This window comes from Momordica charantia (assembly GCF_013281855.1).
Source record: "Momordica charantia cultivar OHB3-1 chromosome 4 unlocalized genomic scaffold, Mcharantia_2.0 BLBB01000004.1, whole genome shotgun sequence".
NCBI classification, from domain to species: Eukaryota; Viridiplantae; Streptophyta; class Magnoliopsida; order Cucurbitales; family Cucurbitaceae; genus Momordica; species Momordica charantia.
This window is the reverse complement of record NW_028275162.1, coordinates 22,492,571-22,512,279: the sequence shown is the minus strand read 5'-3', so window position 1 is coordinate 22,512,279 and position 19,709 is coordinate 22,492,571. Positions and strand designations below refer to the sequence as shown.

General features: G+C 36.2%; 3 protein-coding genes across 4 annotated transcripts; 2 read left to right on the top strand and 1 right to left on the bottom strand.

The window, feature by feature from the left end:
• Positions 1-1,733: 1,733 nt before the first annotated feature.
• On the top strand, positions 1,734-9,663 carry LOC111011873 (ARM repeat superfamily protein). Of its 2 annotated transcripts, XM_022285823.2 has the most exons (8): positions 1,743-2,974; positions 4,391-4,475; positions 5,654-5,750; positions 5,868-5,931; positions 6,007-6,063; positions 7,146-7,183; positions 7,708-7,789; positions 9,292-9,663. In XM_022285823.2, the coding sequence occupies exons 1-8, from the start codon at positions 1,907-1,909 to the stop codon at positions 9,379-9,381; spliced, it is 1,581 nt and encodes a 526-aa protein (XP_022141515.1). In that variant the 5' UTR covers positions 1,743-1,906; the 3' UTR covers positions 9,382-9,663. The 2 variants fall into 2 exon arrangements, with proteins under 2 accessions (XP_087978509.1, XP_022141515.1); XM_088122383.1 differs by lacking the exons at positions 7,146-7,183; positions 7,708-7,789; positions 9,292-9,663 and adding an exon at positions 6,148-6,340 and having other exon boundaries at positions 1,734-2,974.
• Positions 9,664-12,015: 2,352 nt separating this feature from the next.
• Positions 12,016-14,495, top strand: LOC111011839 (rho GTPase-activating protein). Its single transcript, XM_022285752.2, has 2 exons — positions 12,016-13,260; positions 13,374-14,495. Exons 1-2 carry the CDS (start codon positions 12,031-12,033, stop codon positions 14,370-14,372), a joined length of 2,229 nt encoding a protein of 742 aa, XP_022141444.1. The 5' UTR covers positions 12,016-12,030; the 3' UTR covers positions 14,373-14,495.
• A 54-nt stretch (positions 14,496-14,549) lies between these two features.
• LOC111011840 (nodulin MtN21 /EamA-like transporter family protein) lies at positions 14,550-19,427 on the bottom strand. Its single transcript, XM_022285753.2, has 6 exons — positions 18,574-19,427; positions 17,441-17,563; positions 16,622-16,771; positions 15,994-16,165; positions 15,227-15,287; positions 14,550-15,084 (listed from the first exon to the last, which is right to left on the bottom strand). Exons 1-6 carry the CDS (start codon positions 19,321-19,323, stop codon positions 14,982-14,984), a joined length of 1,359 nt encoding a protein of 452 aa, XP_022141445.1. The 5' UTR covers positions 19,324-19,427; the 3' UTR covers positions 14,550-14,981.
• Positions 19,428-19,709: the final 282 nt, after the last annotated feature.

Genomic DNA, 19,709 nt, shown 5'->3' with positions numbered 1-19,709 from the left:
TTTCATCCGACGAACGGAAATAATTGATTCATTTTATTTTTTATATATATATATATATTTATTTATTTATTTAAGTGATATTAAAATAAGAAAGAAATGTTTATTTTGTTCATGAAATGAAATCACCACTTTCCTACGTTCAAATTCAATTTATAATAAAAAGACTTTTTTTAGAAAAATTATAATAAAAAGAAACACAAATCTCCAAAGTCAATTTGAGAAGACTTAGGATAATAACATCTTTTTAATTACTTATGAATTCGCATTTCAGTGAAATTTAGTACCAATCCAAAAATAACATCGTTCCAACCAATCACCAAAGTCAATTACAAATTATTAATAGATCAATCTTTTAATGGGTCAATTTTCTACCATTTTTATTTCATGGATGAGTAAAATATGTTTGTTTCACCGAATTAAAATATAAAGTATTTTCAACTCACCCGATAAAGTATATTTTCATGTTACATCAATTATTTTGTCACTTAATTTTAATATTTTGTGATAATAAGACTTGATTGAAAAAATATATATAAAAGTAGTGAAATTGAAGCTTCTAAAATATTGGGATCAAATTAAAAAAAAAATCTAAAAAAATATCATTGCAAATTGCAAATGTAGGAAAGAGAAGTTCCAACATTCAATGAACTAGATCACAACTTAATAGTTTTTTAGTTCATCAACAATAAATGAAGTGAGGGTTTAAACGACAATTGCTTGGTGCTTTAATACTTTAGTTATGCTCAACTTGACCGTTACTTAATGATTAGATGTGAAAATAAGTTATTATTAATCAGTAATCTGGAAAAATAAAACGAATATTAAGTAAATCGATTTGAAAATAAGTATGGCTACAACGGGCTTAGTGTCCAACTCTAAATGGGCTCCCGTTTGAGCCTACAAATTATGCTGCATGTTTTACTAGTAGGGCTTGATCTCGAGTTATTTAAATTAAAATAACACATTTAAAATTTCATAACTCATTCGAGATTAATAACCAGTCACATTATATTTATATATATTTTAAGTAGAAATGTTAATATAATCTAAAAGAGAGTATTTGATACATCAAACTTGAAAATAATAAGTTTGGAGCCGAAGAGTGGAAGGATTAAGAAGTTTGAGTTTAGAAAACCTAAATCATGGTGCAAGGCGTTTAAATAGAAGGTTTAGAAGATTTAAGTTTAAAAACATGCGATGAGGGTGCAAATTTATGAAGCTTAGTTTAAAAAAATTACGTGAGTGATTGAGTTTGGAGTACCATTGAAACTCATAAGTTTGTGAAACAAATCATAGACTTATCAAATCTTATGTCAAACTTGGACTTCAAATTCAAGCGTATCTAGATTCAAATTCTCACCCAAACACTTTTTGATACATTTTTCGAATAATATAAGTAATGCAAATCTTATATAAAGTAACCATGTTTATATTTACACGGTCAGTTAAAAACTATTAAAAGAAGTACAAATAAGATTGAATGATGTTATACCATCTTAAAATAAGTCTTTTTTTTTTCGATAAAGTAAAGTATATTGTAAGGAAAAATACAGTTTGAGATCAAAGAACAAATAGATATGTAAAAAAAAATGGTGCAAGAACACAAACAAGAAAGACAACCACCTAACCAAAACGCAATTGTACATAAAAAAAAACCTTTTTAAAACGAACTCAATTTGAAGTTGCAAGTTTTAGAGCATAATCCCAATAATTTGATGATCTAAAACTTGCAAAAGAGAAAAAAATGGAAAATGTTTGAAATAATTCATAAAATTTCCTTCAAACAATTGGAAAATGAGTACATTTTCTAAACCCTTAACCTCCGTAGCAATTTCTTATATTTATTGATTGGTGCCTCCGTCCAACCGGAGCCGAAACCAGAATCGTCGTTTCACCGGCGAGGCAGATGGAAATCGCCGGCGACCGGAACCACAGTTCTTATCCCAAACGCAAGCGCGATGAAATCGCGACCAAGGGAAGCGACAATATCGACCTGGCTCTACTTGAAGCCGTCGAGAAATCCCAGAAGGCAGTTGAAGTATTGGACCTCCGAACGGTGAAGAAGCTCTCTCTCTCTTTCGAACGCCGTCTCAGAGACAACACAGAAGCTCGCCTCAAGTATCCGGACCAGCCGGAGCGGTTTGCCGATTCTGAGGTGGAGCTGCACGAAGAGATTCAGAAGCTCAAAGTGCTCGCCGCCGGTCCGGAGCTGTACCCTGACATCGTCAAGCTCGGTGTCATTTCGTCCCTCGTCGACCTCCTTTCTCATAGTAACACTGATATCGCCATTGACGCGGTCCAATTGATCCAGGATTTGACTGACGAGGATGTTCTTGAAGACAACGATGAACCTGCTCGCGTCTTGGTGGATGCGCTTGTTGAGAACAATGTTCTCGATCTGCTGGTTCAGAACTTGCATCGATTGTCGGAGACGGACCCGGATGAAATGGCTGCCGTTTACAATACCCTAGCGACTATTGAGAATTTGATTGAAGTGAAACCGGTAGTTGCAGAGTTGGTCTGTGAGCGCACGAAGCTACTGAAGTGGTTACTGGGAAAGATTAAGGTTAGGGATTTTGACAGCAATAAGCAGTATGCATCGGAGATACTGGCGATACTGTTGCAGAATAGTACGGTGAATCAGCGGAGGCTTGGACAGATGAATGGGGTCGATGTCGTTCTTCAGGCGGTTGCAATGTATAAGTCCAAGGATCCCAAGAGCCCTGACGAGGCTGAGATGGTGGAGAATTTGTTCGATTCTTTGTGTTGTTTGTTGATGCCACTGGAGAACAAGGAAAGGTTTGTGAAAGCTGAGGGTGTGGAATTGATGATAATTATTATGAAACAGAAGAAATCCGCCTATGGGTCGGCCATAAGGGCTCTTGATTTTGCCATGACAAATTACCCACCTGCTTGTGAACGCTTTGTTGATGTTTTGGGCTTAAAGACGGCATTTGCTGCGTTTATGGGTAAGGTATGGTGAATTATATAATTCCTTCGACTCCTTTTCTTTTATTGTTTTTCTATTTATTTATTATGTGGTGTAATCTGAGGTTGAATTCTGATATTCAAAGAGTAACAGAATGATTTTAGAATCAATTCCGTGGTATTTGAATCTGGGATGATATGAATACCCAAATCTGATTAAGAGGCGAGTTCATGGTACAATATTATATTTAGTTTATTAATTTACCCATTGTAGCTTTTGTAGTTGTGATGTGGAAATTAAGTACTTTTTCATTGGTTTTGTCATAACTCCAGTTGCAGTGTGATTAAATTGGAGGAAAAGAGAAAATTTTCTTCTTATTCCATTACGTTTCAAAGGGATCACATTCACTGGTAGGAACAATCATTAGTTTAGCTCCTGCCAGGCCCCTTGAATCATAAGTTTTTTTTTTTAAATGCAGATTTTAATGTGAAACTCGTTGGCTACAAAAAATTTCAAACTAATATGGGTGGTTTGTTGAGGTTTCTTCTACCCTGTCCTATGAACTGAGGCAAAAGAAATTTAGCAGATTCTGCTGGAGCAAACAAGTTAGGTTGGAGAGTCTTTTGGGAAATGCTATCAATGCAAATGGTGGTAAGGCAAAAGCTTGGAAAGTTTTAGAGGATATAGTCTCGGGAATAAAGATGGAGAGATCCGTTTTTTCAAACTGTGAATGAAAATCAGAGGACAAAGAACCTTATGGGGCAAACGCAGGCAGATTTGAAGGTGGAAAGATGAAGGAGAAGGTGAAATAAATGAAAGGCAACCTGACTGAAATTGAATGGACACATACCATAGTTTTAATAAGGCTCCACTTCCATGACAACTGGTTCGAGATCTGGGGTGCTCTAAGAAAAGTAAATAGTGAAGATTGTATGATTAATCCTTGTCATGCTGATGGTGAAGATTGTCTCCATGTAATAACTTGGAGTAGTAGCTTAGAGTACTTGGACCAAGATTTGTTGTGGCTTTTATAAAATTTTTCATCAGTGGTTTGGTTTCTCTTTTAGGTGAGTAGACTTTGTTTTAAATTACAGTTGTATGCTCAATAAGTTAATTTTTAGTATTGCAAATATTTAGTTGTGCTTACGTGATTTTCTTTGACCTCTGATTTGGAATTACGTGATATTTGAGTTGTGTCCAGATGTTGATGGTCTAGTTTTGTTGAAATATGTGTTGAAAGTGGTTCTCCTTCACCCCCAAATCTCATTAGTACAGAGGACCGTCAGAAGCGACGCAGCCTTTCCAACCTAGTTGTCTTACTATGGAGTTAGGTTTTGGTATAAAATGTGTGACTGATGTATGAATCTTTCGTTGATATATTATGCTGCGATATTGTTACAAATTTTGACTTTCTACTCACTTGTTTTAAGACGCTTACATCACATGCTTTATACTTTACAGATTCCTTTGAATAAGAAAAACAAGAAAGAGCGTTATCAAGAGGAGTTGGAAGAACGTATCGTGTCTCTAATTGCATCGTTATTTGGTAAGCAGGCAAGTAAAATTGTATATATTTTCTTTACAGTTTGTGTTTATTTGTCAAATTTACTCCTTTTGGGCTGCACCCAGGATATTCCTTAACCTATATGGTAGTATTTCCAACTTCTAGTGTTGGATTTGATACCATTTCCAACTTCTGTATTTACAGTGCTTATAAACATGGTTGGCATCAACTTTTTTTCTTGAATGGAAAAATCAATCTTTTGAGAAAACTAGGATAGTTCAAGAAGCCTAACATGGCAACCAAAAGAAGAACCAAACAAAATTGGACCGATCCAAAAGAACAAGGCCGAAAGGATAATTACAGAAATCCTTAGTTACTAATGTCCAAAGAAGAGGCATTAAATTTGGCAAGGGTCTAAATCTCTTCTCAAGACCTCTCAATATCTTTAAAGGTTCTCCTATTTTTCTCCATCCAAATACTCTATAAAACGGCAAATAAACTAGTATTCCAGATAACACAATAATAATCACAAAGTGGAGGGTGAAATAGAACCTCATCCATCATAAGGCAACAATCTTTGTTATGAATAAAACAAATACCATAGGCCTCCAAAAACAGTCTCAAATCAAGCGAGCTAACTAACATCCTGATATGATTCAAATTCTTAGATGCTTCTATATAGATTGCACCACTTGGGTTTAAATGAGGAGGAAGAATGCCTTTGAATCTGATTGGTAGTGTTAACTTCCTCATGCAAGTCTGACCAAGTAAAGATTTGACTTTCTTGAGAATTTTAACCTTCCACGACAAAGAGAATAAGAGGATCTAGGGGACAGGAACCAAAGATGAAGATACCAACTCCTCAGATGAATGTGGCAACGAGGAGATTAAACTATGGTTGGTACCAACTTTGCCAGTGTGAATGGGAAAAAGAACGAGCAAACATAGAAGGAAGATAAGACAGCTTCCTCCCTTATTCAGGAGCCAGCAGAGGTTATAAAAGGGCTCCAATTGACATTAGGAAAAAAAGGAGAGTATTATAAATCTTTAGATAAGAATCTCCAACAGAGCAGAAATACATCAGTGTTGGTGACGTCTTCTGTTTTGTATTTAACTACAACAGTAAATCACAAGCATGACAAAATACCCTGTTTACTTTTTCTTTTTCCTATGCTTTTTTCCTATTCTTAGTTTCAACTAATTTTCTTTGACCTTACCAGGTGGTATTTTGAGGGGTACTAGGAAGGAAAGGTTGTTGAGCAAATTTGTCGAAAATGAATGTGAAAAGATAGATCGACTGATGGAACTTTACTTAAGGTGAGTTCACTTCTATTTTTTTGGCATTCCTATCATTCAAAGATGAAGTCCTCGATTCATTTATTTCCTTTAATGAATGAGATTCTGGTATGCTTATTATAGTTGTATTTTTTACAGATATTCTGATAGAGTCAAAGTGGAGACAGAGCGGCTAAACCATCTTGAACTTGATGATCTAGAGGTTCCATCTGATACATATTTAATTTCTTGCATTTTAGAAGTAAGTTTATGCGCTAAGATGCACCTGAAATTGCAGATGGATGAAGAAGAAAAGTACAACCGTAAACTAGAATCTGGACTTTATACTCTTCAGGTTTGTCTTGGTGATTAATGTTTCATTACTGTCAAAGCTTCTTATTCAATGATCTTCGATGATTGGTTTATACACTAATGTTAGGTAGTTGCAACAAGAGATGGTTGATGTCTCCAGCCCTGTGGATCATTGTTTTGTGTTGTTTCTCTCGATATTGTGCTGTATAAAAGGGGATTTACTCCAGAAAGCGTTTATGTTCATCAAATGCTTTGACAGCTTGTTCTGTAAAATTATCTCAAAACAATTTTTAAGAATTTTGATTAACTTGTGATATTAAGATTATTGTGCGACTATTCCCTGACCCATGATTTTTAAATAAAAAACTTCAGTTTAACCTTACAAACAAGCTACCCTTGAAAAAAATGTCACAGAAAACAAGGAAATTTTAGAAAAAATTAAACCAAACAAATTCTCACTGATTTTTCTTTTTTAATTCTTAAACATATAATACAGTTTCCAAGAACTTTTGGACGGTTCTATTTGTTCTTCCACTTGAACCAGCATTATTGATCGGCTCAATGTTCTATTCTAAAATTTACTTCCTAAACTTTGTTTTAATTTGATTACTACATAATTTCAACCTCTCTTCCTTTAGCATGTTTGAAATTTTTTATTGACCAAATATCACCTGCAAGATTTACAGTTTCGTTTTAGACTTGAGGGTGTCTTATACTTCTGACTTCATAGTATCAGTCAGAACTTTATTGACAGAAAAAGAAAAACCAAACATTTAAATACTATGGGGAGATGAACCAGAGTTGGCTACCTATAACCTAGGGATATCATTCATATTTTAGCATTCATTAAAGTTTATAATCTTAGCTGGAAACTTTATTGATATTATTTTTAGTGTTCTATTATCAAATAAAGATTTGTTCAAAGAATGAATGTATTGAAATGAGAGAAATATTCATATTGAAAGTTGAAGGAGGCACATTTTGAAATTCATTTAAAGGTGGGATATATAAATGGCTTAGAAAATAATGTCATTTAATCTATATCTTATTTGAAATTCGGAAATCCTTTACAATTATTTATCATTTTCCATTGGTGTGTTGACATTTCATTCCATGTTCTTGCAGTTGATTGCTGTTATTTTGGGACATCTATGGTGCTCTGAGTAAGTGTTACATCAAACTGCATTATCTTCAGCCTCATTTCATTTTTGTTTTTTTGTTTTTTTGTTTCTTAAGAAAAAAATAGAAATGTATTGGTAATTGTTTCTTAATTTTTTTGTTCTTTTGGGAAAAGTGAAACAAACATTTATTTTCTAGAATTTTAAATTAGGGAAATGGAAGCTTTACTCAGAAAATAATTTTTTGGAATAAAATATTTAAAATTATTATATTATTTTAGTTCTCTTTTATATTTATTATGAATTTTATAGGTGAAAATATGATACGGTAATGCTTTTATTAATGCTATACAAAATTGGAAAGAAGAAACAAAAGTCCTTTTGTTCCCAGAACTTATATACATTGTTTTTAACATTTCCTGAAAGGAGATAGGAGAAACAAGGAATTCTTATCAATAACATATGTTTCTTAAAAACTTGAAAAAAAAAATGAAATTGAAACATTACCAAATGATCCCTTTAGGATTCTGTTTCATTTGATAGTATTGATTTCTTTGTTTCTTGTGTAGACACTCTCAAATGAGAGCAAGGATTGAATTACTACTCAAGCAGCAGAAACTCACTAGGCAGGACATCAAGAACATTCTTCAGGTTTGCCTCTCAATTGAGTTTTTTCATTTATAAATACTTTATTATAGTTTATTTCCTGTACTAAAAAAATATATATATATTATAGTTTATTTTCTGAAGGATGAGTATCATGTTTAAGTGATCATATGGTAAGTAAATGATAAAACCACTTGTCTCGTGGTTTCGGTATTTGGAGGAGAAGTGGCTCCTGATGAATTAGTTTGTTGTTTGTTGCATTTCTTCGTGCCTTCTTTCTTCTTTTGCAAAACTTTTTGTTGGTTCCATTTAAATGTTAAGACATGACAGGATCGCACCTTAATGTATGCTTGAAGGAGAACTTTATTTTTCTGTTTCGGAAGAAGAAAAGAGTTTTGATTTTAAAGGCTGGACTTATTTGGTAGCAAGTACTTAGAAAGTACTCGCGAAGGGCTCGTTGAGGAAGATTAAAGAGAATCTTGGCCCTACCATCCCTTCTAATCAGAATGTTTCATTCTAGGACCCTAGGTAGACCAGTTCTTACACCCCAAGGGGTGTCCTGTCGGCGAGGGCTTTGGATTCTCAGAGATATCTTAGGCTTTGGGGGGAGCTAAGTCCATATTATTATATTAGGCTCTCTGGGCCAGCTCCAACTTTCTGGTTCATGCCCACGAGTTGCAACATTCTTACTTCTGCCCATATTTACTCCCTCAGACCATTGACAGTTTTTTCGGCATCAGTTCGGCATATCTACAAGGGTTGACACTGCCTATTCCCAGTTCCCACATGGTAGTCTCTTCACATACTGCTAGGAAACTTCCACATAGGGTCATTCTGCATTGACTTCATAGCTTGATCCAAAGCCTGAAGAGGATTTCTCCCTCTACCATTAGAACCAGGTCAAAACACCACCTTTTATACTCAGGGTAGTTGCTTCCAATTACTCATCCTCCAACTTATTCACAACAAAATTGAGCTCTGATTTGAACAACCATACATTGGGATCTTGGCCATCAAAAGTCAACATCTCCAGCCTTCAAATATTTTGTTCTTCAGCTCCCCAATCTACTTTCTCCAACACCTTCTGCCGTGGTTGTCAGTCCAGCTAAATGAGAGCTTTTCCCTTGTCCATCTATCCATACTGGCTACCGATTCTGTCTGGTGAAACATGTCAGTCAACCTTCCTACCATATAGTCCATTGGTTGCTTCATCAACTGGTTCATTTCGTCTTGAATCAATTGTATTCCATTTTCTCAACTACCTGTAGATGATTCTTCATCTTGCTTTGCTACCATTTTGACAACCCAATTGGAAACCCCCCCGTGGGGCAGAAAAAAAAGGTACAAAATGGTGGAATTGTGGCAGTTGAACTTCCCTATATAAATATATGAAGTAGAAAAAGGTTTAAATGAATATTGTTTTCACTTGCTGTGTAGTGAAGTGCCTGCGATGCTATTTTTGCCACGGTTTTGTTATTCTTTCAAGTCTCAACAAGAATATGTTATTTGAAATGCTCTGAAGTACTCAACTCTTTTGTGAATCAAAGGAGTATCATGATAATATCGGGGATCTCGATGGACCGGAGGAGAAGGAACGAACACAAGGGAAGATTCAGAAGTTCATCACAGCTCTTTGATCGGTTTACTTGCCTTCTTTTCTTGGTTTAGCGTGTAGTTTTTAGGACTGATCTCGAATACAAAAAATTTTCTCGGAAGCCATTGTTGGTTTGTAGACAGCACTGTTGTTAACATTCCAAAATTTCTTGCATGTAAAATTAGGTTTGTTGTGCTGCTTTCTTTACCTGAAAAATAGACAAATGACAAATGAAGGCAAATTTAATGTTGGGATGCATGAAAGAAGGGCAGTTGCTCTGTAATTTAAAAAAAAAATTACAGTAAATTTAACATTTTGCCTATAATTGCATATATAACATTTTCTTTGGTTGAGCTAGGATATTTTAATAATTATGGAACTCTATCAATGATATGTTAAATTGAAAAAAAAAAAATTTATCGCTATGTGTTTGAAACTAACTTGATTTCAATATTTTAAAATATTGACCTAGATGAAAATATCGAGGTCTCAATTTTATGGAAATATCAACAAAATGAAAATGTCAATAAAAGTTAGAGAAATTTCGTAAAAAATATTTAAATTAACACATAAACATTTTTCTATTTCTAAATAAATTTAAAATAGTTAATATTAATATTTGGTATATAACTATGTATTAATGACATTTTGTTGATATTTTTTCATATTTTGTTGATTTTATGTAATAGGACGGAAATGTCGATTTACCTCACATGTTGATGTCAAATCCATGGATTACGGATATTTAATATCATGCTTGATTTAGATGGTAAAAAATGTTATGATCCTCTGGTCATTATCTAAATTGACAAAGTAAATAGTCAATTATTGGAAGTTAGAGCCGTGTACTGAAAAAAATATAGGAAGTTAGATACTATATGATTGAAACTACAGTGGTATAATTGTTAAATGGTCCGTTTTTAAACTTTAATGTATTTGAAAATTAACCAACGTAAGTACAACTCAGTCTCATATTTGTGGTATTAAAAAAGGTCTTTGTACTATTTTTTTTATGTACTTCTTTTTGGTCATTGTACTAATCGATAAAACTATTCAATTTTTTTTATTGTTTTTTCATTATCTAAAGGTTGTTAACATACTAATTCTAATTCTAGAATTACACTTATCAACTATGTGACATATATAATTATTACGTCAATTTGATTTTTCACAAAGTTACGTATACAAAGATGAAATTATCGTCTTATCATTCAGCTCATTCTTTTTTCATTATCTTTTTGTTTAATAAACATATCATGTCATCATTTAATTATAAAATTATAAAATTACAATTGCAAAATTTAATGAACTAAAATTATATTTTTTTAGTTCACTAAAAAACATAAATATTAAAATAATACGAATTATACTTGCCAACTTGAACACAGTTTTAAGATACCAAAAATATCGTTAATTTAAATCCTTACGTCACATGTTTTATATTAAAAAAAAAAAAAAAGAAGCAATCTCTTACACATTTAATTCTCCACGCACTTTTTCTTTCTTTTTTTTAAAAAAATTCTCTCACACAATTTAAGAGGTTCTCTTTCTCACCCAATTTAATGCCTCTGTTTCAAAAAATGTCTCTCTCACATACGTTAATTCTCCTCATGCACGCAACCCAATTCAAATCCATCACATGTGAATACCCAATTTAAATATTTTTAAGGACAAAACTTCCCTCTTGAAGATTAGTTCATTTTGAATTCATGTGTGATCCAATAACTGAATTTTTTAATTTTGTATAATTTCTATATTATCCACTTGTCTATATGCTATTGGACCACATAGGAACTTACGAGAAGCTTCCTCCTCTTGAATTTTCAAGAGGTAAGTTTTTTCCTATTTTTTATTGTAAAAGAAAGAAAAAATCCCTCATTCACCTACACTACAATATCTTTCTCTACCAAGGCTTACATCAAACTAAACATTAGAGTGATGCATTATCCTAGATTATTCTTCAACCAATAACGAGTCCTTAAAATTTAGGTCAGCTAATTAATTATTTAGGTAATTTTGTACTTTATATTGAAGTTGTGGGAAATTTTGAAACCTTTAACTTTGAAACGAAGTCGCAGCTAATTAATTATTTAGGTAATTTTGTACTTTATATTGAAGTTGTGGGAAATTTTGAAACCTTTAACTTTGAAACGAAGTCGCTAATATCTTAACTATGGAACTACAACACACGACACCAATATTAATTTTCACCCCTAAATTAAGGGGGGAAAAATAACATGTGAGAAGCACGTGCTAGGAGAGTGGAAAATAATAATTAAAAAAACAGAGAGACAGAGAGGACAATGACAATAAAAAAAGGAAGAGCCAAATTTCATATTTTTTGAGAGAGAAAGTTACGTTGGTTGTTGGTATTGTTAGGGTCAAAACGACATACCTTTATATTCCGTTGATTCCATCATTCCAGCTTAATCCAACGGCTCTTTTTGTCAGAAATTTCCCAACTTTCCCTCTCTACAACTCAAATTTCGAATTCCTCTCTCTCTCTCTCTCTCTCTCTCTCTCTCTCTCTCTATCACATTAAATTAAAAAAAGTTGCAATTTTGAAAGTGCTTCTCGAACAGTGCGCCACCCGTTACCCCTTTTTTCTTTTATCTCTTTGTTTCCTCTACTCTCTCACTTTCAAATCTCAAACCAACCAGTCTCTCTCTCTCTCTTCCGCCATAGATCTCTAATGGGTGCTTGTCTGAGCAAGAAGAAGAAGACTCCAACTTCAACTTCAGCTTCTTCCACCCCAGATCCCAACTCCTCCAATGGCTGCAACCCCATTTCCCATCCACCCATCTCAGACCTCAAACTCAGCAACAACAACATAACAGAGCAAGAAAATGGCGAGAGGAAAGAGGAGAGAAACGATTACCCGGTGAAGAAGGAGGTGTTTGTGATCAAGCACAGGAAGAGCCATGACGGGCGTGACAGAAATGGGCCAATTCCTCCACCTGAGGAGGAAAATTCAGGCGTTTCCTCTTCTTCCTGTGAAATTTTGGAATCTGGGTCAGTGGGTGAAAGTTTGAAAGTGGGTTTAGTGAGAACTTCGAGCTGTACCAAAGAGGAGGTGGATGCCATTCTGATTCAGTGTGGGAGATTGAGTCGGAGTTCGTCTGCCAAGGCCAATGGGAGGAAGTATTCTGGCTCCAAGAGGAGCTATGATTTTGACCACTGTGACAGAGATGGTGTTGATTCTGCCAATTTTGGTGATGAAGATGGGAAGAATGCTGATTCTGTTGATGTCGATGACGAGGGGACTCCGGCGGAGAAACGCCACCACCAGAGGCAGCGCCACCGCCAGTCTTCGAGGCACTCTTCTGCTCAAGGGAGGAGGAGGACGCCAAGTAGGGAGAGGGATCAGAACCAACGGTCTAGCAGCAGGGAGAGGCGTGTCAGCCGGTCGCCTGGACGACGGTCGGCGGAAACCTCTGCATCTAATGCTTCGAATAATGCTTCCAATGGCAATACGAGTAACGGCAGTGGCAGTCTCAGCCGACCGGCGAAGATGGTTTCAGTTCCTGCTACAGTCTGTCACATGGAGATGGACAAGAACAACATTGTCAATGGTGGTTGTGGTGGTACCAATGATTCAGTGACTGTGGCTACCGTCAAGAGGATATCGGTTAAAAGAAACGTCGGCGAGGCGACGGCAATTGCGGGGACGAGGGTTGCTTCATCGCCTCGTTCACAGTCTCCTGCAAGAACCAACGGAAATATTAAAGTCTTGGACGAAAATCAGCAGCAGCAGCCATCTCTGAGCCGCAGCTCATCAAGAAAAGCAGAGCAATCTCCTTACAGAAGAAACCCATTGAGTGAGATTGACCCCAACTCACAGCCACAGAACAAGATTCACAACAGAAGCAAAAGGGAAACAGAAGAAGTGATTGCTAAAGACTCCATTAACGCTCTAAACCAGGTACATTTGGAAAAATCTACACACCCTTTTAACTTTTATGACTTTAAGAATCTAAATCTCCAGAAAACAACAGGTCTTTTAATACTGATAATTACCTCACAATCTTTTAACAGAAGCCAAAAACTGATTCCAAAAGTTGTCACAAAGCAACAGTTTCTCAAGTGAATAGCAGCAAAACCGCCACCGGGGGCACCACCACCAGAGGTGTTGTGAATATTATCAGCTCAACAATGCAGCAAGAGAAGTCACCAATCAGCTGCACAACACCATTGTCAAACACAGAGGTAGTAGTGGTTGAGCACCAGAAACCTCAGGGATTGGCAAGGAGCAGATCAGCAAGGCAATCTAGAGAACTGGATATTAATCCAGAAGCTTTATTGAATCAGAGTCAAACACCATCTTACACCAAGATGTTGCTTCAAGACATTCAGAATTTCCATCAAAAGAGTACCAACCCTGTCTCTCTTCCAGCTTGTGTAACCAAGGCCTGTTCCATAGTTGAAGCAGTTGCTGATCTCAATTCCACTACAAGTTCAAACTTCTCTGGTGCTTTCTCTGAGGATAGAAGCAATCCACCAACATACCAATCTAGCAGAAATGACTACAATGTTCCTCACAGTGGCAATCTGGCAGGGAAGGGCGTGGCAGAAATCAGAGACCCTTTTGTTGAATCAGAAGTTGCCATGGATGACGACATTATGGAACCGAGCTTTCACAAGTACGTGACGGTGAGAAGGGGGGGTGGCCCTGTGGTTGCCGGAGGTGGAGACACAGATGATCAAGAATCCTCCGGTAGCAACAGTTTTGTGGGCAGTGTTCAACAGCACCATTGGGGCATTTCAACTGCTTCATGGGAACCCAACTCAGCTGATTCAACTGACTCCTGGACGTCAAGACGGAACATCAGAGAGGAAGGCCATCCACATCCTGGCTCTGGGACCAGTTTTCAATCAAAATCAGGGATCCACGACGTAGACGAGACCAGACGGAGAACGACCGAGAGAAGGAGAGACTCCGATTCCCAAAGAAGCGGGATTGGCCGTGGGAGACTTGGAGTTGCCAGTAAAGCTCTTCATACAATTCCTGTTGCAGCCGCCACTGGCTCCACCTGATTAGATTTGTATAGATCTCTCTGTTTCGTTTTGTTGTCCTTTTTCATTCTTCTCTTTGTGCTGTGGAAAACAGAATTTCTCCTTCTGATGGTATTCAGTTGCAAACTTGCAACAATTTCTCCCCTTCTATAATCTTCCCCTCAGTATTAGCAGTGCAAATTATTTAAGCAAACTGAATTGGATATCAACGATCTCCTCCTACTAGATTCTTTTCAATAACCATAAATGAACGTATACATATCAAAGTTTGAAAAAATATGATTACAAATGTAATCGTAGAAAAGCTATAATTACATAATTTGAATACATTTTAATACACTAATTACAAATGCTACAAATGGGGTCTTTGACTGATACAGTTCAAAACTCAATAGAACGCTTTGTGGGGCAGTTCACAATTTCATTTCTCCAAAAGGCCATTGTCATGTATCATCGGTTCAGGTGTGTTTCTCCACAAATCAAATCTGCACCATGTACTATCATTTGCTGCACAATAAGGGTATTGTATCCAGCCTATCATTTTCAAGAAAATTCTTCAAGATCTAGTGCGTAAATTGGCATTTCATGCCTTTGTGTTGAATGTTGAAAGCATGACCAGATCTTTTGCTCTCATTCCACACTACTGCCGTAGTTGACCACGTATATAGCGACCACGGTAACAACAGCTCCAACCAGTTGAATAGGTGAGAATGTCTCTCCCAAATATAGAAACCTGAGTTTGTGGAATGGAGCAATAGAATAAAATTTACCAGATTGCGCATTTAATGTTGTAGCATCTAATGGTCATATTCTGCTAAATAGTAGATATTTCACTTATTGTGTTTGTTTTTGTTGAAAAATAATGAGATCCTTACCCAAAAACTGAAGCAAACATTGGAGTGAGAAAGGTGAGAGAGCTGAGCTTTGTCAAACTACCTATAATTAGAAAACCATCCACAAGGGAGAATCAGCACAAAATAGAGATCATAGTCAAGGAACCATGAAGGACATGTAAAATTTAATCAGATGCACACAGCATATCAAAAAACCAGTGAACCTTAAAACGAAATGGATTTTGGAATGCTTATTAATCCAGCTCGGTGAAACCATAAATCAAATGACGATGCAGCAATTCCCCTCATTTACTAAGAATATTTTGTGTGCTTTTTTTAAATACTTTTTTCTTTACTTTCTAAAATAATTAAGAAGACCTAGAAATTACAATCTTGAAGAAGAATAAGAAGCAGCAATTTCCCTCATTTTTGTGTGGTTTTTAAATTTTTTTTTTTTTTTGTATTTTTAAAAAGAATTAAGAAGAGCACCCATATATCTTCAAAGAATCTCTTCAAAAAGTCATCGTTTCTTTAATTTTTCATGGTATCATCAAATCATTAATAAATAATAATACTATATTTTTCAATATATAAACTTATGTAATTTTTTCTATTGTTCCCTTCACCCACCCACACAAAACTCTTTTTTTGGTGCATCATATTTAAGTTCAAAACGGCTACTTAACTTATGTGCCTTCATTGATTAAGTCACATGTAACGTTTAAAATATGCAACAAGATAAGACAAGTTTAACTTCAAAGCAAAACACCGTACAAACTAGAGAATGTTAAGGGGAAAAAGGATGAAACCTTTTGTTGCACTATAGAAGAATGAACCGTAGCTAATAGCACTTCCAAAAATTGATGCATAAAGGAGTGCCAGTATATCATTTGTTGTAAAATCCTTCAGACTCCCACTGATGGCAGGATCATGATTAAGGATACAGATCGCCAAAAGCGGGAGACCACCAATCACCATGTGCTGCAACAAAAAAATATACATTTATTTTAGTTTCATGCTTTATTTTCTTCAATAGACTTAAGCCTCGTATAAGGCATCCATCAAGCAATTCATAACTTCCAACCAGAAATACCATAAAAGTTTAATTGCGTGCATGCTACACCATAACACTTAGAACTAGACATTAGATATGGTACAATCAGAGACCGACCATGTAATAATCGAACTCATTACTTACAACTCTGTACTGATCTTCAAAATCATTACATAATTGGTTAATTGAAGAGGGCAGGAAATTTCCCGTGATAACCATCGTGCTAAAGGTAGATTGAAAACGAATTTTCTTTCAATCGTGTGATCATACACATTTGAATAAGGAAGACAAAAAGTCATCACTAAACTAATCTGTTTAACAAAATGCATAAGCAAGAACACTGATGTGACTTTATAAGAGATCACTTGAATGGTTGATCCTACCCATCCAGTTGCCATAATAGGATCAGAGTACTTGGAAACCCAGCGGACCATGACAGTACCCACGGCCATGCTCTGTGCAGCAAGAAACATCCACCACTCTCCACTTCCCCATAACGAAAAGGTACTTGCATCTAAAGCAAGTGAAGGAACCTGTCAAACCGTGTGCCATGTCAAACATAAGCTATGTTTTGATAAGTGCAGATAGATTAGTCTCATGAATGTCACGTCTTTCCAAAGGATAATATTCTTTAATAATCGTACCAACAAAATGATGAAAATAATATAAAGACATTACACACACACACAAGACAATTATTCTATTGTGGAAGAGAAAGAAAAAAGTGTTTTATTTAAAAGAGGCCAAGAAGCTAAGCTGAACATTTATAAGATAGTGCAATTACAGTTAACAAAAAGAGTATGAATGGTGAAATTTAAAAATCAAGATTTGATCAGATTGTAGCATCGAAGATGCTAAAGTGTGTTTAACAGTTCTTGAAATTCAGTATAAATATGATATTCAGAATCTCTCTGCATTTTGAGAGAGGAGAGTACTATAAGGCTCGAACTCTCAACCTCAAGATAACTCTAACTCTAAACCATGAGAGTACTATAAAATTATGGTTTTCATTTCTACAAGAAACTGGGTTTCATCAGACCAAAGCTCCCCAAACTCCCCACCAATTACATAAATCAAGCTAAGATTACACTCTGTTAGTCTCATGAGTTGTGCACATCTCCATAACTGTTCTGTTTTTTAGTACATCCGTAAGCAGTAACAAAAGAGCCCCCAACTATACCAACAAGGGGAAAAGGAAGTACCTCAAGAAGCAAAAGTCCTAAAACACCAAGTAAAAGTCCAGCGGCTCCAATCAAACTGATGGATTCACCAAATAATAAGGCTGCAAGCACCGCTACGGTTAATGGTTGAGAATCAATTATTACCTGCAAATTAAGGTGTAGGAACAGAAAACGTGAATGCTATATGTAATTTTTTTTAATATAAAATTGACATTGGAAAAATGAAAATAAAACATAGAACACTGAACATCCCCACCAAATGGCACAAATAAAAAAGACAAAACATAATTGCAAAAGTTTTTATCAAGAGAACTCCAAGTAGAGGTTATAAAATGATATCCTCCTCCTCGTCACTTTAATGCTCGAGAAACTCTTCAAGAAATTTCCTTTGAGAGGAGGTTAGGGGTCCCATCCCATTAAATGGAAGGTTGTGTTTAAATTGTGTGAGGCAGGAGGGCTAAAGGTAGGAAATCTGAGAATAAGAAATAACACTCTCCTTTCAGAGTCATTGTGGTGTTTTCCCTTGAAACTGATGCTCTATGGTATAAGATTGTGACTAGCAAGTATGGTCTCCTCGCCGTTGGCACTGGCACCTATAGAAATCTGTGGAAAGCAATCTCTATATAAGGAATCTTTCGGTGAATCCATTTAACCCTAGTGCTTTTATTGTACCCAAATTGTCATTGCATCAAATTTTCTTCAAAAGGGTCACCTCTCCGCCAAAATTTGTTGCCAATCCACAGCATCAGGTAAGAACCAACTCCTCTAATCTAGAGTCTAGAGTGTAAATTCGGGAAAGACTGATCATTTCTTCCTTTCATCTCAACATTCAACCGTCATCCAATATCAATTCACTAATAAAAGATTTATTGTCTCTTTCTATCGAAATAAGTGGAAAAGAGCTGAATTTCATCCTTCCTCTCGTTAGTAATCAAGCAAGCAAACGAAATAAAAAATAAAGAGTCCAACGAAATAACTTTATTGAGTTCAGTTTGTGTTCTTGATTTTTGTAAGAAAACAGGTCCATATCAGACTTTTTCCTTTTTATTTTTTGTCCACCAGCGCTTTCAACAAATACTAAATTAATTACCAATTTGCAATGAAGTAGAAAGATATAGATGTAACGAGGCATAAGATGCAAAAATGGAACATACACTGCCCAAGCCTGCGGATGTCCTCTGCAAGCCTTGAGCAAGAAAGCCCTGAAATGATGTAGCGTCGACTAGAGCAAAGAGAGCGATGGAAATCCAAGCAGAAAAACCAGAGGGAAAGGGGCGACCGCGGAAAGCAGCAAAGGCAATCAAAAGGAAACCGGCAGGTATAAGACGAAAGGCGGAAACAAAGAAAGGACCAGACCTCGGAAGCACCTCCTTCATGGCCACCATAGCCGTACCCCAGAAGAAAAATGGCGACACCAACACCGCGAACTCCCAGGCTTTCCCCAAGACTGCCAAAGAGCCATCACCATCGACATCGGCAATCGAAGATCGAGGATCTTCGTCGGCCGGGGAAACAACGCACTCCACATCCTGGGCAGTCCCCACGCAATCAACGGACTCCGACAAATCCAATTCAGTATCTGCCCCACTTCTGGTGCAATTCACCACGGGAATTGGTACATAATCGGCACGGAACCAGTCATTGTGGCCGTACCTTCCGGTGCTGCTGAAGTGAAACCCTACTCGCCGGTGAACGATTGGAGCAGGGGAGGAATTGGGCGATGCAAGAAGAAGTTGTCTGCTGAAACTGAAATGAAGAAGAGGGCGGGAGTTGGATGGAGTTGGTAAAGAGGAAGAGGCGGAGGGCCAAAACCCCGCCATTTTTGTTCTCTCTGCTACAGTTACTCGCTGTGGTTGAAGAAGGAATGCATTTGGCGGCGAGGACACCGCCGTAGCCAACGCCATTATTCTTTGTATGTTATCGTCTTCTCACCAAACAATGGCTCGATTTCGGACACAACTGCCAAAATCTTACCATTTCCATACTTCCATACTCTCTGGATAATTAAGGACCCGTTTGTCCTGATAACATTCCTTTTTGGTTTTTTATTTTTTTGTTTTTTGTTTTTAGTTATTAGAAAATAAAAACCGAATAGGTTGGATGATTTTAAAAAACATAAAATCAAACATGTTTAACAATTTTTAATTTTCTGTTTTAAAATTTTAAAAATTAAAAATATGTATTAGAAGAAAAAAATTATATATAAAGTAGAGATGATAATAGTGGGGTGGGAGTGAGGATGTACTCTCTTATTCTCGTGCTTCTAAAAATGTTTAGTCTACCATCTCCA

What these genes read in the sequence shown, in the direction of transcription:
- LOC111011873 (XM_022285823.2), top strand. Translation starts at nt 1,907, where the DNA reads ATGGAAATCGCCGGCGACCGGAACCACAGTTCTTATCCCAAACGCAAG. An exon ending in TTGCTGCGTTTATGGGTAAG is followed by an intron (nt 2,975 to 4,390) that starts GTATGGTGAATT and finishes TATACTTTACAG; the next exon opens with ATTCCTTTGAATAAGAAAAA. An exon ending in TTGAACTTGATGATCTAGAG is followed by an intron (nt 5,932 to 6,006) that starts GTTCCATCTGAT and finishes CTGAAATTGCAG; the next exon opens with ATGGATGAAGAAGAAAAGTA.
- LOC111011839 (XM_022285752.2), top strand. Translation starts at nt 12,031, where the DNA reads ATGGGTGCTTGTCTGAGCAAGAAGAAGAAGACTCCAACTTCAACTTCA. An exon ending in CCATTAACGCTCTAAACCAG is followed by an intron (nt 13,261 to 13,373) that starts GTACATTTGGAA and finishes ATCTTTTAACAG; the next exon opens with AAGCCAAAAACTGATTCCAA.
- LOC111011840 (XM_022285753.2), bottom strand. Translation starts at nt 19,323, where the DNA reads ATGGCGTTGGCTACGGCGGTGTCCTCGCCGCCAAATGCATTCCTTCTT. An exon ending in TAGGACTTTTGCTTCTTGAG is followed by an intron (nt 16,772 to 17,440) that starts GTACTTCCTTTT and finishes ACGGTTTGACAG; the next exon opens with GTTCCTTCACTTGCTTTAGA. An exon ending in ATGTTTGCTTCAGTTTTTGG is followed by an intron (nt 15,085 to 15,226) that starts GTAAGGATCTCA and finishes CCACAAACTCAG; the next exon opens with GTTTCTATATTTGGGAGAGA.